The sequence below is a fragment of the Haematobia irritans genome, chromosome 4 (genome assembly GCF_050003625.1).
Source record: "Haematobia irritans isolate KBUSLIRL chromosome 4, ASM5000362v1, whole genome shotgun sequence".
NCBI classification, from domain to species: domain Eukaryota; kingdom Metazoa; phylum Arthropoda; class Insecta; order Diptera; family Muscidae; genus Haematobia; species Haematobia irritans.
Genome location: NC_134400.1, coordinates 211,278,921 through 211,291,671, shown reverse-complemented (window position 1 = coordinate 211,291,671; position 12,751 = coordinate 211,278,921). Strand labels below are relative to the sequence as shown.

Genomic DNA, 12,751 nt, shown 5'->3' with positions numbered 1-12,751 from the left:
AAAGGGAAGGTCAAAATCGTTGGATCCAAGTAAACTTGTTTTTGAGTGCAGGCAGGTGAAGTTCGAAGGCCAGCTATATATTCATTATAATTTGGATTTTTAAACTGGCATTTGTTTGTACGTGCCTCATTAATATACCGCGAAAAGAGAATGAAAATTCGATAAATGAGATCTGTATCCTAATTTTAATTTTATTATTCTTAAATTTAAAGCTTCATAGGTCCCAACAAAATGTATTTATGTTAAAGAAGCCGTATTTCTGGCTCGGAATGATTTCCAAAATCTTTAAGGGCAGGTCAATGTCTTTGGTTCCAAGTAAACTTTTTTTGAGTATATACACAGAAAAATATATCACCCAAATAGTTCCAATAAACAAGTTGATTGAAGTTGAACAATTTTTAAATTAATAAATTAATTGATACAATTAACTTTTAAATCAAGATAGAAATATTAAGTCAATTATTGGAAATTTTTATATGTTTAATCAAAAAATTAATGGATACAATTAACTTTTTAATCAAACCCGAAAGTCTAAGGCAGTTAAAAAAGTGACAGAATTTCTTTTAATTAAAAAATTATTTCAAACAATATTTCGAAATTTGCTATGAAATCAATTAATTTTTTAATCAAGTATTTTTTTATGCCCAAATAAAACGGCGATTGATACTACAATTTTCGTGATTGAAGACATTTCAATTATAAAATTAATTGGATCAATTAATTTCGTGATTGAATCTGAAGAAAAAAATGTGTGCAGATTCCCTCAAATATATTCAATGGAGTTAACGAAATATCGAGATATTAAAGTCAGTAGTTTTTTAAAGGATCATTTTAAGGACAAATATTATTTTTAGTTACAAATCTAAATAATTATAAATTTCTTCTCAATGGGACAAATATACGAAATTTTTAATTTAAACTTAAATTAAGTTTCCGTTTAATTTCACAAATTTTTCTAAATAACGAAAAAGTCAATTGTTTCATAAAAGCAAGTTTTGACTTATTCAAATTCTCAAACGTCTCAGTAAAACGATTCCTTCCAAAGCAGCAAAGGCGTTTTGGAATATTTCACCCACATGTCTTCAAAATTCGTTACAGAAACTTTAAAATTTAATTTAAATTCTTTACAGTTTTTCGAATTTCCTCCAAATGTGCCAGACAAACAAACGAATACCCTTTCGAAGAACATCGAAGGCAACAAAACAAATTTGATGTCTAATACAAAAATTCCTAAAATTCTGTAGAAAAATAAATTGTTGGCCAATGATTTTTATATTCCAACTTTGGTATGTGGTAAGGAATGGAAAAAAAGGAAACAAAATCATCATCATCAGCCATCACCCCTCTGTTGTGCCACAAAAGCTAAATCAGTTAAGGACTAGCTTTTGGTGGCCGGAGTGTAGGTAATATCCTGTGACTAAACGGTTTATGTTTGTTTTATTTCAATTTAAGACTTGGAACAGTTGCTGGCAGTGAATGTATGGTAGAAAGGTATGACATGGGGGTGGTTGGCTGGCTGGCTACAAGTGTTCCAAATGCCTAGTGCGTATGGATCCATTCGTTTGACTTTTCGTGCGTGGTGGAAAAAATACTAAATCTTTGGAACAATCGTTAAGTGCATATGTGTGAGTGTCTCACACAGGCATTGTAATGTTTGTTGCTACTGTTGAAAAAAAGTGATTTATCACAATGCGAACGAGTGTCCTGGACATAAGGACACTTGAGTTATGAGTAAATGTTACAATTTTCCCTTAAGATACCTTCCAACATTTTTCTACATGATCTTAGAATAATTTGCTTGGTTTTGGGACTTTTGTGGATATTTCGTTTTGTAATTTTTTTTCTTGTTCAATTTTTTGCCTTTGTATCCGTTTCGAAACACTTGCACTTTTTTTGTTGTATTTAGTTTTGTTTTGTTTTGCCATTTCTAAGGAGATTTAGAATTTGTGTTTGTGACATGAGCTTTGTGTGCCGTCTGTATTATTGTGTTTTGGAAGCAACAAAATATTTTTGCAATGTTAAGCTTTTGTATACAGGACATTTATTTGCTCATTTTGTTTTGAATGTCCTTAAGCACACTTCAACAAATATTGTGACATTCGTAGTTGACATGTTTGCGATGTGTACCGAGATAATGGCGTTGAAAATTATTTCAATAAAAACAGAGATTGGGGAACATATATTTTTCATATTAATACAAAATAATGATGTGAAAATAAGTAATATTTTTGCTTTAATATAAAAAAAATTGTTTCGTATTTTGTTGTAATACCACAGGTGGTGAAATTTCCCTTATGATTTCGGGCTTCCGCACTGAACTTAGAAAAGCTTTGAAACACTCAGAAATGTACGCAAAACTATTGAGAGAGAATACAGTTTTCTGCAACTACAAAAGTTCACTCAGTTTAGCTTGTCTGCATTTTAAGATGAGTCCTATCTATGCACCACTTTAAGATGTTAGAGTTTTTAACTCAAACTCAACTTTCAGATGTCATTTAAAAACACTCCGTTTCATGATTGGCTTTAGCATAATTCTTGTAATTTGTGTGTCTTTTTAGTAAAATATTGGGATATTATCTCATTTTATATTTTGTGAAGTTATTTCATTATGAAATAAAATTCCAATCCCAAAAATTATATAACACCCCCAAGATTGCGCTACGAAAATGGTCCCCAGGAAAATGAGCCACAAAACCCAAATGAAACAGGGGCCCAAAAATGGGACGACGCTTCATAATGACTTTAAGCCCCACGATAATTAAACTCAATAAAATGTAACTAATACATGAAAATCAACCCAAAGTAAAATTGGGGTTCATTTTCACTTTTGATTTAAATGACTGTGTGACAATGAACCCTAACTGATGCCAAATTAAATATGTATTACTGAGTACGAACAAATTACATCAGTTAAAATATTTTGTATTCACTTGGCCCTATTCAAATGGAACCACAGTCAGACTATATTCACGTCAGCCAAATTTGGACACAGTCCATAGGAAAAAGTTATAAACTCAGGCCGAAGGCCGGCCACTTGTAACTTTGGAAGCTCGTTAGCCCACTTCGGAGGCCCACATAGCCCACATAGGAGAAAGACCTAAACTCCGACCGAAAGCCGGTGTCTAATGTTACATTGAAATTACTTTAGCCCACTTTGTATTGTGACAAGTGGTCAAAATGGTAATCCTCGATAATTTTTTCATTGTCAAAATTTTATTTCTACTACTTTGTCAAAATTTTTTTTCTAAAAAAAAATTTGTCAAAATTTTTTTACAGAAATTTTTTGTCAAAATTTTATTTCTATACAAATTGTTGTCCAAATTTTATTTCTCTACAAATGTTTGTCAAAATTTTAATTCTTTTGAAGTCTTTTTTTGCAATTTTAATTCTACTGATTTTTTTTTTTAATTTATTTCTATAGAAATTTTTTTTTAATTTATTTCTATAGAAAATTTTGGTCAAAATTTTATTTCTATAGAAATTTTTGTCAAAATTTTATTTCTATACAAAATGTTGTCAAAATTTTATCCCAATACAAATTTTTGTCAAAATTTTAATTCTATTGAAGTTTTTTTTGTTTTGATTTATTTCTATAGAAAATTTTGTCAAAATTTTATTTCTATAAAAAATTTTGTTAATATTTTATTTCTATAGAAAATTTTGGCAAAATTTTATTTTTATAGAATATTTTGTCAAAAATTTATTTCTATAGAAAATTTTGTCAAAATTTTATTTTTAAAGAAAATTTCGTCAAAATTTTATTTCTATAGAAAAATTTGTCAAAATTTTATTTCTGTAGAAAATTTTGTCAAAATTTTATTTCTATAGAAAATTTTGTCAAAATTTTATTTCTATAGAAAATTTTGTGACAAATTTATTTCCATAGAAAATGTTGTCAAAATTTTATTTCTATAGAAAATGTTGTCAAAATTGTATTTTTATAGAAAATTTTGTCAAAATTTTATTTCTGTAGAAAATTTTGTCAAAATTTGATTTCTATAGAAAATTTTGTCAAAATTTTAGATCTATAGAAAATTTTGCCAAAATTTTATTTATATAGAAAATTTTGTCAAAATTTTATTTCTATAGAAAATTTTGTCAAAATTTTATTTCTGTAGAAAATTTTGGCAAAATTTTATTTCTATAGAAAATTTTGTTAACATTTTATTTCTATAGAAAATTTTGTCAAAATTTTATTTCTGTAGAAAATTTTGTCAAAATTTTATTTCTGTAGAAAAATTTGTCAAAAATTTTATTTCTATAGAAAATTTTGGTCAAAATTTTATTTCTATAGAAATTTTATTTCTACTAGAAATTTATTTCTATACAAAATGTTGTTAAAATTTTATTTCAATACAAATTTTTGTCAAAATTTTAATTCTATTGAAGTTTTTTTTTGTTTGATTTATTTCTATAGAAAATTTTGTCAAAATTTTATTTCTATAGAAAATTTTGTCAACATTTTATTTCTGTAGAAAATTTTGTTTAAATTTTATTTTTATAGAATATTTTGTCAAAATTTTATTTCTGTAGAAAATTTTGTCAAAATTTTATTTCTATAGAAAATTTTGTCAAAATTTTAGATCTATAGAAAATTTTGTCGAAATTTTAGATCTATAGAAAATTTTGCCAAAATTTTATTTTTATAGAAAATGTTGTCAAAATTTTATTTCTATAGAAAATTTTGTTAAAATTTTATTTCTATAGAAAATTCTGTCAAAATTTTATTTCTGTAGAAAATTTTGGCAAAATTTTATTTCTATAGAAAATTTTGTTAACATTTTATTTCTATAGAAAATTTCGTCAAAATTTTATTTCTGTAGAAAATTTTGTCAAAAATTTTATTTCTATAGAAAATTTTGTCAAAATTTTATTTCTGTAGAAAAATTTGTCAAAAATTTTATTTCTATAGAAAATTTTGTCAAAATTTTATTTTTATAGAAAATTTTGTCAAAATTTTATTTCTGTAGAAAATTTTGTCGAAATTTTATTTCTGTAGAAAATTTTGTCGAAATTTTATTTCTGTAGAAAATTTTGTCAAAATTTTATTTCTATAGAAAATTTTGTCAAAATTTTAGTTCAATAGAAAATTTTGTCAAAAATTTAGTTCAATAGAAAATTTTGTCAAAATTTTATTTTATAGAAAATTTTGTCAAAATTTTATTTCTGTAGAAAATTTTGTCAAAAGTTAATTTTTATATAAAATTTTGTCAAAATTTTATTTCTGTAGAAAATTTTGTCAAAATTTTATTTCTGTAGAAAATTTTGTCGGTTTTGACGAAGTCAACCGAAATATTGGAAATAAAAATAAAAGAAAAACATCATATCTACGTTTTTTAATCGACCTATAGCCGAAACTATGAAAAATAATTCTTAAAAATTTTATTTCTATAAAAAATTTTGTCAAAATTTTATTTCTATAGAAAATTTTGTCAAAATTTTAGTTCAATAGAAAATTTTGTCAAAAGTTTATTTTTATAGAAAATTTTGTCAAAATTTTATTTCTGTAGAAAATTTTGTCAAAATTTTATTTCTATAGAAAATTTTGTCAAGATTTTATTTCTATAGAAAATTTTGTCAAAATTTTATTTTTATAGAAAATTTTGTCAAAATTTTGTTTATATAGAAAATTTTGTCAACATTTTTTTCTATATAAAATTTGTCAAAATCTTGTTTCTATAGTACATTTGCCAAAATTTTAATTTTATTGAAAGTTGTTTTTTTTTTGTTTTTTCTTTTAAATTTTAATTTTATTGAAAGTTTTTTAATTTTGTTTCTATAGAAAATTTTGTCAAAATTTTATTTCTATAGAAAATTTTTCAAAATTTTGTTTCTATGGAAATTTTTGAAACAGACAAAACAGAAAAATGTGCTAAAACAGCCAAAAAATCTGCTCAAAAGAGACATAGAACCTTTTGGTTGAGTGTGAAGTTAAAAAAAATCCCTCGAATTTTATACAACCTTTTCACTCGAGTGTAATGCGTCTTACAGACTACGAGATTTTCCGGACGGAATGTCTGTGTTTGTAAAGAATCTTACACACCCAGAGAAGGAATATGATAACCTCTAACATGTTTTAAGAGCAAAATATTATTTTTGGATAGTGACCATGTAACATGTTTGTCGCAAAAAAGTTGTTTTCTCAGCAAACATAACATGCTTTCCGAAAACAGATACATAATTTCCGAGAAAATAACATGGTTGCAGCGAACATGTTACATGGTCACCATCCAAAAATAGCATTTTGCTCTTGAAACATGTTTGAGGTGATCATATTCCTTCTCTGGGTGCAGTGTGTCCAATCGATACGACAATTCGTTGATGACTAAATAATCGGTAAATCGATTACGCCTTCGGACTTAACTTATAATGTGGCCAATTATGGGATATGTTCGGTACGATCACTGTCGTCCGGATAAAGTTATAGTCTGCAAGGCACATAAAGGTAGTATAATATTCGCATTAACCCTCGGACAGACACATGAGCCTGGCCAGGCCTTTTTCGATTCTAATTGTAATTAAAATACATTTATAGTATAGCTCAAAACTTGAAACTTCAGGTACCCTCCTATAATGTTATTAACTATCGATGTGTGAAATAATCAGGACGGAAAATACGACAGTAATAATATCAACAAACTAGCATATTTTCCATATAAATACATTAAAATACATAGTGGGTCTGGTCAGGCCTCATGTGTTACGAATATGACTATCGAAACATGTGTATGACGGAGGGTTAAGTTTTAATAATCTAATCTATTTTTTTTTTCAATTACAAAATAAAGTAAAGATTACACTCGAGTGTAAAAGTTTCAAAAATTTTTTTTATTCATTTTATTTTAATTTTTAATAATAAAAAAAAATCTCATTGGGCCCTATTTAATAATGCTCGGGTCTTTTTGCATTGCTGTGGGATTTTATTGCATACTCAAAAGGGGGCTTTATTTCGTTATGAAACAAATCCCCAAAACTTGGGGCATTATTTCTAATTTGGGACCTTATTTCTTGTGGGCTTATTTTCCTCAACCGTTAGCTTTATAGCATATATATTTCAAAAATTAAGACATAATAGTAAATAAAATTTTTGCTGATCGCATTTAAGGGATTTTAATGGTATTATAAAAGACAGGAATATACGAAAACATTTTTTCATTTTAAAAATGCTTTGGGTAATATTTTAGAATCCAAACATGTTATGATTTTTTTGTTCGCTAGACCACAAATAAACAGCAAATACACACTGAAGATATTAGCAGATTTTTTCTATGAGTGTACTGTAACATCTCCCACTATGCAATCCCCTCTCTCATGCCATAAAACCATTGTACAAACTTTCTGAAACAATATACGGATTCCCGCCAAACCAAATCAAATATACGCCAGGCAAAAATTAATATATTAGGGAGGATAAGATTTAATAGAATCTTACGAACTTCTCTTTAGCAAGCATAAAATTTTCTTTAGTGTAGGTAATGAAATTTTGTAATTTAAGTTGTTACATAAAAATACTGAAAAAAAAACTTAAAGATATCAATACACTACTTACCATATGCTGTTAATTTGCCCGTTTTTTCGGAAAGTTTATACCCATTTGGATTGAGCGACATTTTCTCCTCTGTAAGTATTATCAAAAAAAAATATACCAAAAAAATTATTATTAATTATGAAAGTCCTCCTCATAGAGGTTGATGTGAAAATTCTACATCTATCTGTTTAAAGGACATGCTAGAAAACCTTGATTATATAATATCACAAAATGTTCTTGCTTTTGTTTTTGCATATACAACTACGCAGAAGACAAGGAGAAATAAAAACAAAAAATATAAACCAATGAACGTAGGATGAATGTTTTGGGGCTTTTTTGTATACATATATACTTGATAAAGGTATTGAGGGGAAAAACAAATAATGATACAGAAAAGTGTGGGGAGTAGGGAGAAAAAAAAATTATGGACAAAACTAAAATAAGGTCGTTTATATACAAGGACTTGTGAAGGTTAAATGTGAAGGGTATGAAAGGACAAGAGGGACGAATAAATGAAAATGGATACTGAGAGAAATGCAAATGCGCATTACAGATTGGAGATTTTATATAATTATGATGCGATAGTGATATTGAATATCAGCCTTTAGCACTGAGCAATGGAATAGTATCCTGTTTTCTGATTTTTTTTGCGAGGCAATTGTCTTGTTTTCTTAAAAAAATTACTTTTTTTTAAATTTAAATACATTAAATTTTTTTTTTTTAATTTTAAATAAATTATTTTTTTTTTTTTTTCAATTAAAATATATTTTATATTTTTTTCTATATTGAAATTAAAAATCTTACCAATTATCTTGCGGAGATCTTCGATGTATTGCTTTAAGAAAATCACTTTGACTGATTTATTTTAAAAACGGTGTTGATAGTAAGGTAATGTGAAGATCTATGAACGATTTCGAGGGGAAAAGTTTTTTTAAATTGATTTGAATGAAGCAACGATTGAATTCGATTTAAATAATAAATAAAATAAAAATTGTAATAAAAATCACAAACCGAAAAAATTAAAAAAAAGGAATCAAATTAAAATTTTTTTATTTATTTATTTATTTTCTTTTAATTAGAAAAATATTTTGTTTTAATATTTTCATAAATTATATAAATATTTAATATTATGAACTACTTTATATAACATAAATAAAATTGACAGTAACCAGTTCATAAAATCATAGTTTTTTTTTTATTTTCTAAAATAAGCCAACTAAGCATAATTTAAAATTATTTAACATTTAATTTTTTCTTTATAACTTTCTCACTTTGGTTTTTTCGGAAGCGTGTTAAATAGGCTTAAAGCACTGATTTTTGGAAACTTTCACTGATTTCTGTTTTTTTTTTTAATATGTATTTAATTCTTTTTTTTTCAGTTAGATAATGGAATCCAGCCGTTCACAAAAAATCGGGACGGACACAAAAGGAAAGAGCAGCCTTACTGTTCGACGATCTGAGGAGCTGTGTGGTATAACTTGCTGTTTGGTCTCCTACGAAGCCATTATTTCAAAATGGCTACATGCAGATATTCTTAGCATTCCCTCTGGCCCCTCATTGTCTATGTCTGCTATATATGGCCCCCCGTGTTTTGCCATATTAAATAAGCCAAGAGTCTTACTGCGCATAAACCATTTACTGTATATAGAGAAGAAGAAGCAGCACCTGGAATTCCCATCCTTGAAGCTGCAAAATAAACGATGACGTCACAAAACAAAGCCATATTGCTTTCTTCTATATCAAAAGGGGCGGAGTTTATATTTGACTCGTGTATACGCAAACACTCACATACACTCTTACAAATCTTTATAGTAGTCCATTTAAGTATTTTGGTGTATAATTCCTTGTAAGCGAAGGACACACCTCACTTATTAGTGGGTGGTCTATGGCCCACTGTTTCTCTTTTATCATTGTATGTTTAAAATTAATTTTAATCGAGATTTCATCAAATTTAAGAATACCAACCATTTACGTTTACTTTATTCTTTTTTGTTTGTTCTTAAAGCTGCCTAACAAGATGAATTACTTTTCTCCTTGAGAGTCAATCACTATAAATTGGATTTCACCAAAAGTTATTCCGAAGAATAATTGATTTATTGAAGGATATAGGATTTGTAAAACCATTTTTGTAATGAGTCTGGAAAGCAAAAAGGAAATGCTGAGTTACAGTGGCGACTGGACATATCCCCCAACGGATATATCGATTTTTGGGCGTTATGACCTCCCTTGGGGCGGTCACATCATCCAATTTTAGTTTGGGCACTATGTTTTTATGGGGCTTATGACCGCGATGAGAGAGGTCATAAGCCCCATAAAAAATGTGGGTGTTACGACCATTTGAATATAATTGAATATAAAGAATATTTTAAAATAACAAAATATATATTTTTTTTTTAATATTTCAAAAGCTATATATGATTACTTCATCTATGCATTTATTTTTTTTTTTTTTAATTTAATAGGTAGATATGCCTCTTATTGACAAATATCGAATCCTGCTTTTATTGCATATGCTGGAAGAAGAGATAAAACTAGCATGGCTTCATCGTTTGTTTTAACTGTTTTAGGCTGGATCAGAATTTTGACCATTTTTCTTCTCACGTACGACAGAAATGGAAAAGTGGCTAAAGTGGCACTACGAAGACCTATTTCGCTCGTGAAATAGGTCGGTTTAAGCTCAAAGACATTTGAATTTATATATTGAAACTTGTAAATTCGAAAAATGATCATTTTTTTCTTTTGAACAAACCAGACAAATGCTAAATAGAAAATTATGTATTTTAAACTGAAAATTTGAAAGAAATGAGATGATCGATGTGCTGCTGATGGGTACGTGAAACAAATCGCGCGCGCGATTTTTTTTAATGTTTAGAACAAGATAATAAAATGAAAGTTGCACCGATTTGGGGACGAACTGAATATGATGAATTTAAAAAAGGATTCGCGCCTGCGAATTCTTATTCAAATTCTTCAATGCTTGTATGACCACGTTTAAATTCAGCAACCCAAATTTTTACTGTTGCATATGCAAAAATCGCTGTTCCATTGTAAAAAAATTAAGAATGCGTCTTTTTTGAACACCTTTTTTTATATGAAGGAGTTGCCAGATCGAAACAAAATTTAACTTGTGTTCATAACAGAGATGGAAGTATTCAAAACACTTAACTTTTTTTTCAGTTTATACCGCGCTTTTTGTGCTAGGCTAAGATTTTACCGCCCTGATTTTTCTGCCCTCGTATTAAAATATTCCCACAGTGTCTAACCATTGATGATCTTCCGTCGGGAGATTAAACCAACTGAGGGCTATATAGAAAAGGAAGCAATAAGGGCATAAAACAAGTATATACAGCAGTAAGTTCGGCCGGGCCGAATCTTAAATACCCACCACCATGAACCAAATATTAGGGTTTCCTTTGAAATTTCAGGAGGGCTTGAGGACTTGAGGACACTTCCCGAAGATAAATTTAAAGATTTCACCTATGGGGAAATCTTTAAATTTATAAGAACCATTTTAGTTTGAGTTTTAGAGCAATCATTAACATCTCTTGTAAGTGTGCAAGAAAATTATAAAATAACGTCTTGATTTGAAATCTTAAATCTGTATATGTAAAATCTGGAAATTTTACATTGATTTTCAAGCAATTTTCATGATCAGTACGCCTTCTACACCCTCAAGAAGTGAAGTCGGTCTATATGGAGGCATTACCAAATGGACCAATAAAAACTTAATCCGATACACGTTTTTGTGAGCCTAAAATACCAGAATATTTACAATTTCAGGCAAATCAGATAAAAACTACGGTTTCTAGAAACCCAAGGAGTTAAATCGGGAGATCGTTCTGATGGGGGCTATACTAAAATATGGACCGATACTCACCGTTTTCGGCACACCTCTTTATGACCCGAAAATACCTCTAGATTTCCAATTTCAGGCAAATAGGATAAAAACTTCGGATTTTAGAAGCCCAAGAAGTAAAATCGGGAAATATGGGGGCTATACCGAAATATGGACCGATACTCACCATTTTCGGCACACCTCTTTATGGTCCTAAAATACCTCTAGATTTCCAATTTCAGACAAATTGGATAAAAACTACGGTTTCTATAAGCCCAAGACCCCAAATCGGGAGGTCGTTTTATATGGGGACCATATCAAAACATGGACCAATACTCACAATTTTTGGCACACGTATTTGTGGTCCTACAATACCTCTAGATTTCCAATTTCAGGTAAATTGAATAAAAACTGCGGTTTCTATAAGCCCAAGAAGTAAAATCGGGAGATCGGTCTATATGGGGGCTATACCAAAATACGGACCGATACTCATAATTTTTGGCACAAGTATTTGTAGTCCTACAATACCTCTAGATTTCCAATTTCAGGTAAATTGAATAAAAATTGCGGTTTCTATAAGCCCAAGAAGTAGAATCAGGGGATCGGTCTATATGGGGGCTATACCAAAACATGGACCGATACTCACCATTTTTGGCACACCTCTTTATGGTCATAAAATACCTCTAGATTTCAAATTTCAGGCAAATTGGATAAAAACTACGATTTCTATAAGCCCAAGGCCCCAAATCGGGAGGTCGGTTTATATGGGGACTATATCAAAACCTGGACCGATATAGCCCATCTTCGAACTTGACCTGCCTGCAGACAAAAGACGAGTTTGTGCAAAATTTCAGCATGATGGCTTCATTATTGAAGACTGTAGCGTGATTACAACAGACAGACAGACAGACAGACAGACAGACGGACAGACGGACATCGTTATATCGTCTTAGAATTTCTCCCTGATCAAGAATATATATACTTTATATAGTCGGAAATCGATATTTCGATGTGTTACAAACGGAATGACAAACTTATTATACCCCCGTCACCATTCTATGGTGGTGGGTATAATAACACGGACAGACACCGAGGGCTAGATGGACTCAGGAGGTTATTCTGAGTCGATCGGTATATATTTTAAGACCAATATTTCTGGTAGGCACATTTTTCTGAGGACGTTTTTTCAGCTATTTGATTTAGAGGCGATCTATTATTATGGCCGGTTTTGATGCCAATCTGGTGAGTGAGACCTCCCCTTGTCCGAATTTTTGAAAAATGGACTTATGTTCTCCGATTTGTTTGAAATTTTAAATGAAGGTTGGAATGGCTTCTAGACGATGATCCGAATTTTAATTTTTTCAGGATTTGAATGGAATTTGTTTTGG

General features: G+C 29.2%; 1 protein-coding gene across 1 annotated transcript in view; it reads right to left on the bottom strand.

Moving 5' to 3' along the window:
* The window catches only part of Gad1 (glutamate decarboxylase), a 69,704-nt gene extending 60,721 nt beyond the window's left edge, over nt 1–8,983 (bottom strand). Inside the window, exons 1-2 of the mRNA XM_075304659.1 lie at nt 8,800–8,983; nt 7,550–7,618 (exon numbers count right to left, since the gene is read on the bottom strand). Coding sequence (XP_075160774.1) covers nt 7,550–7,610 — 61 coding nt within the window. The 5' untranslated portion in view covers nt 7,611–7,618; nt 8,800–8,983. The remainder of the gene's footprint in view (nt 1–7,549; nt 7,619–8,799) is intronic.
* Between the last annotated feature and the right edge of the window lie 3,768 nt (nt 8,984–12,751).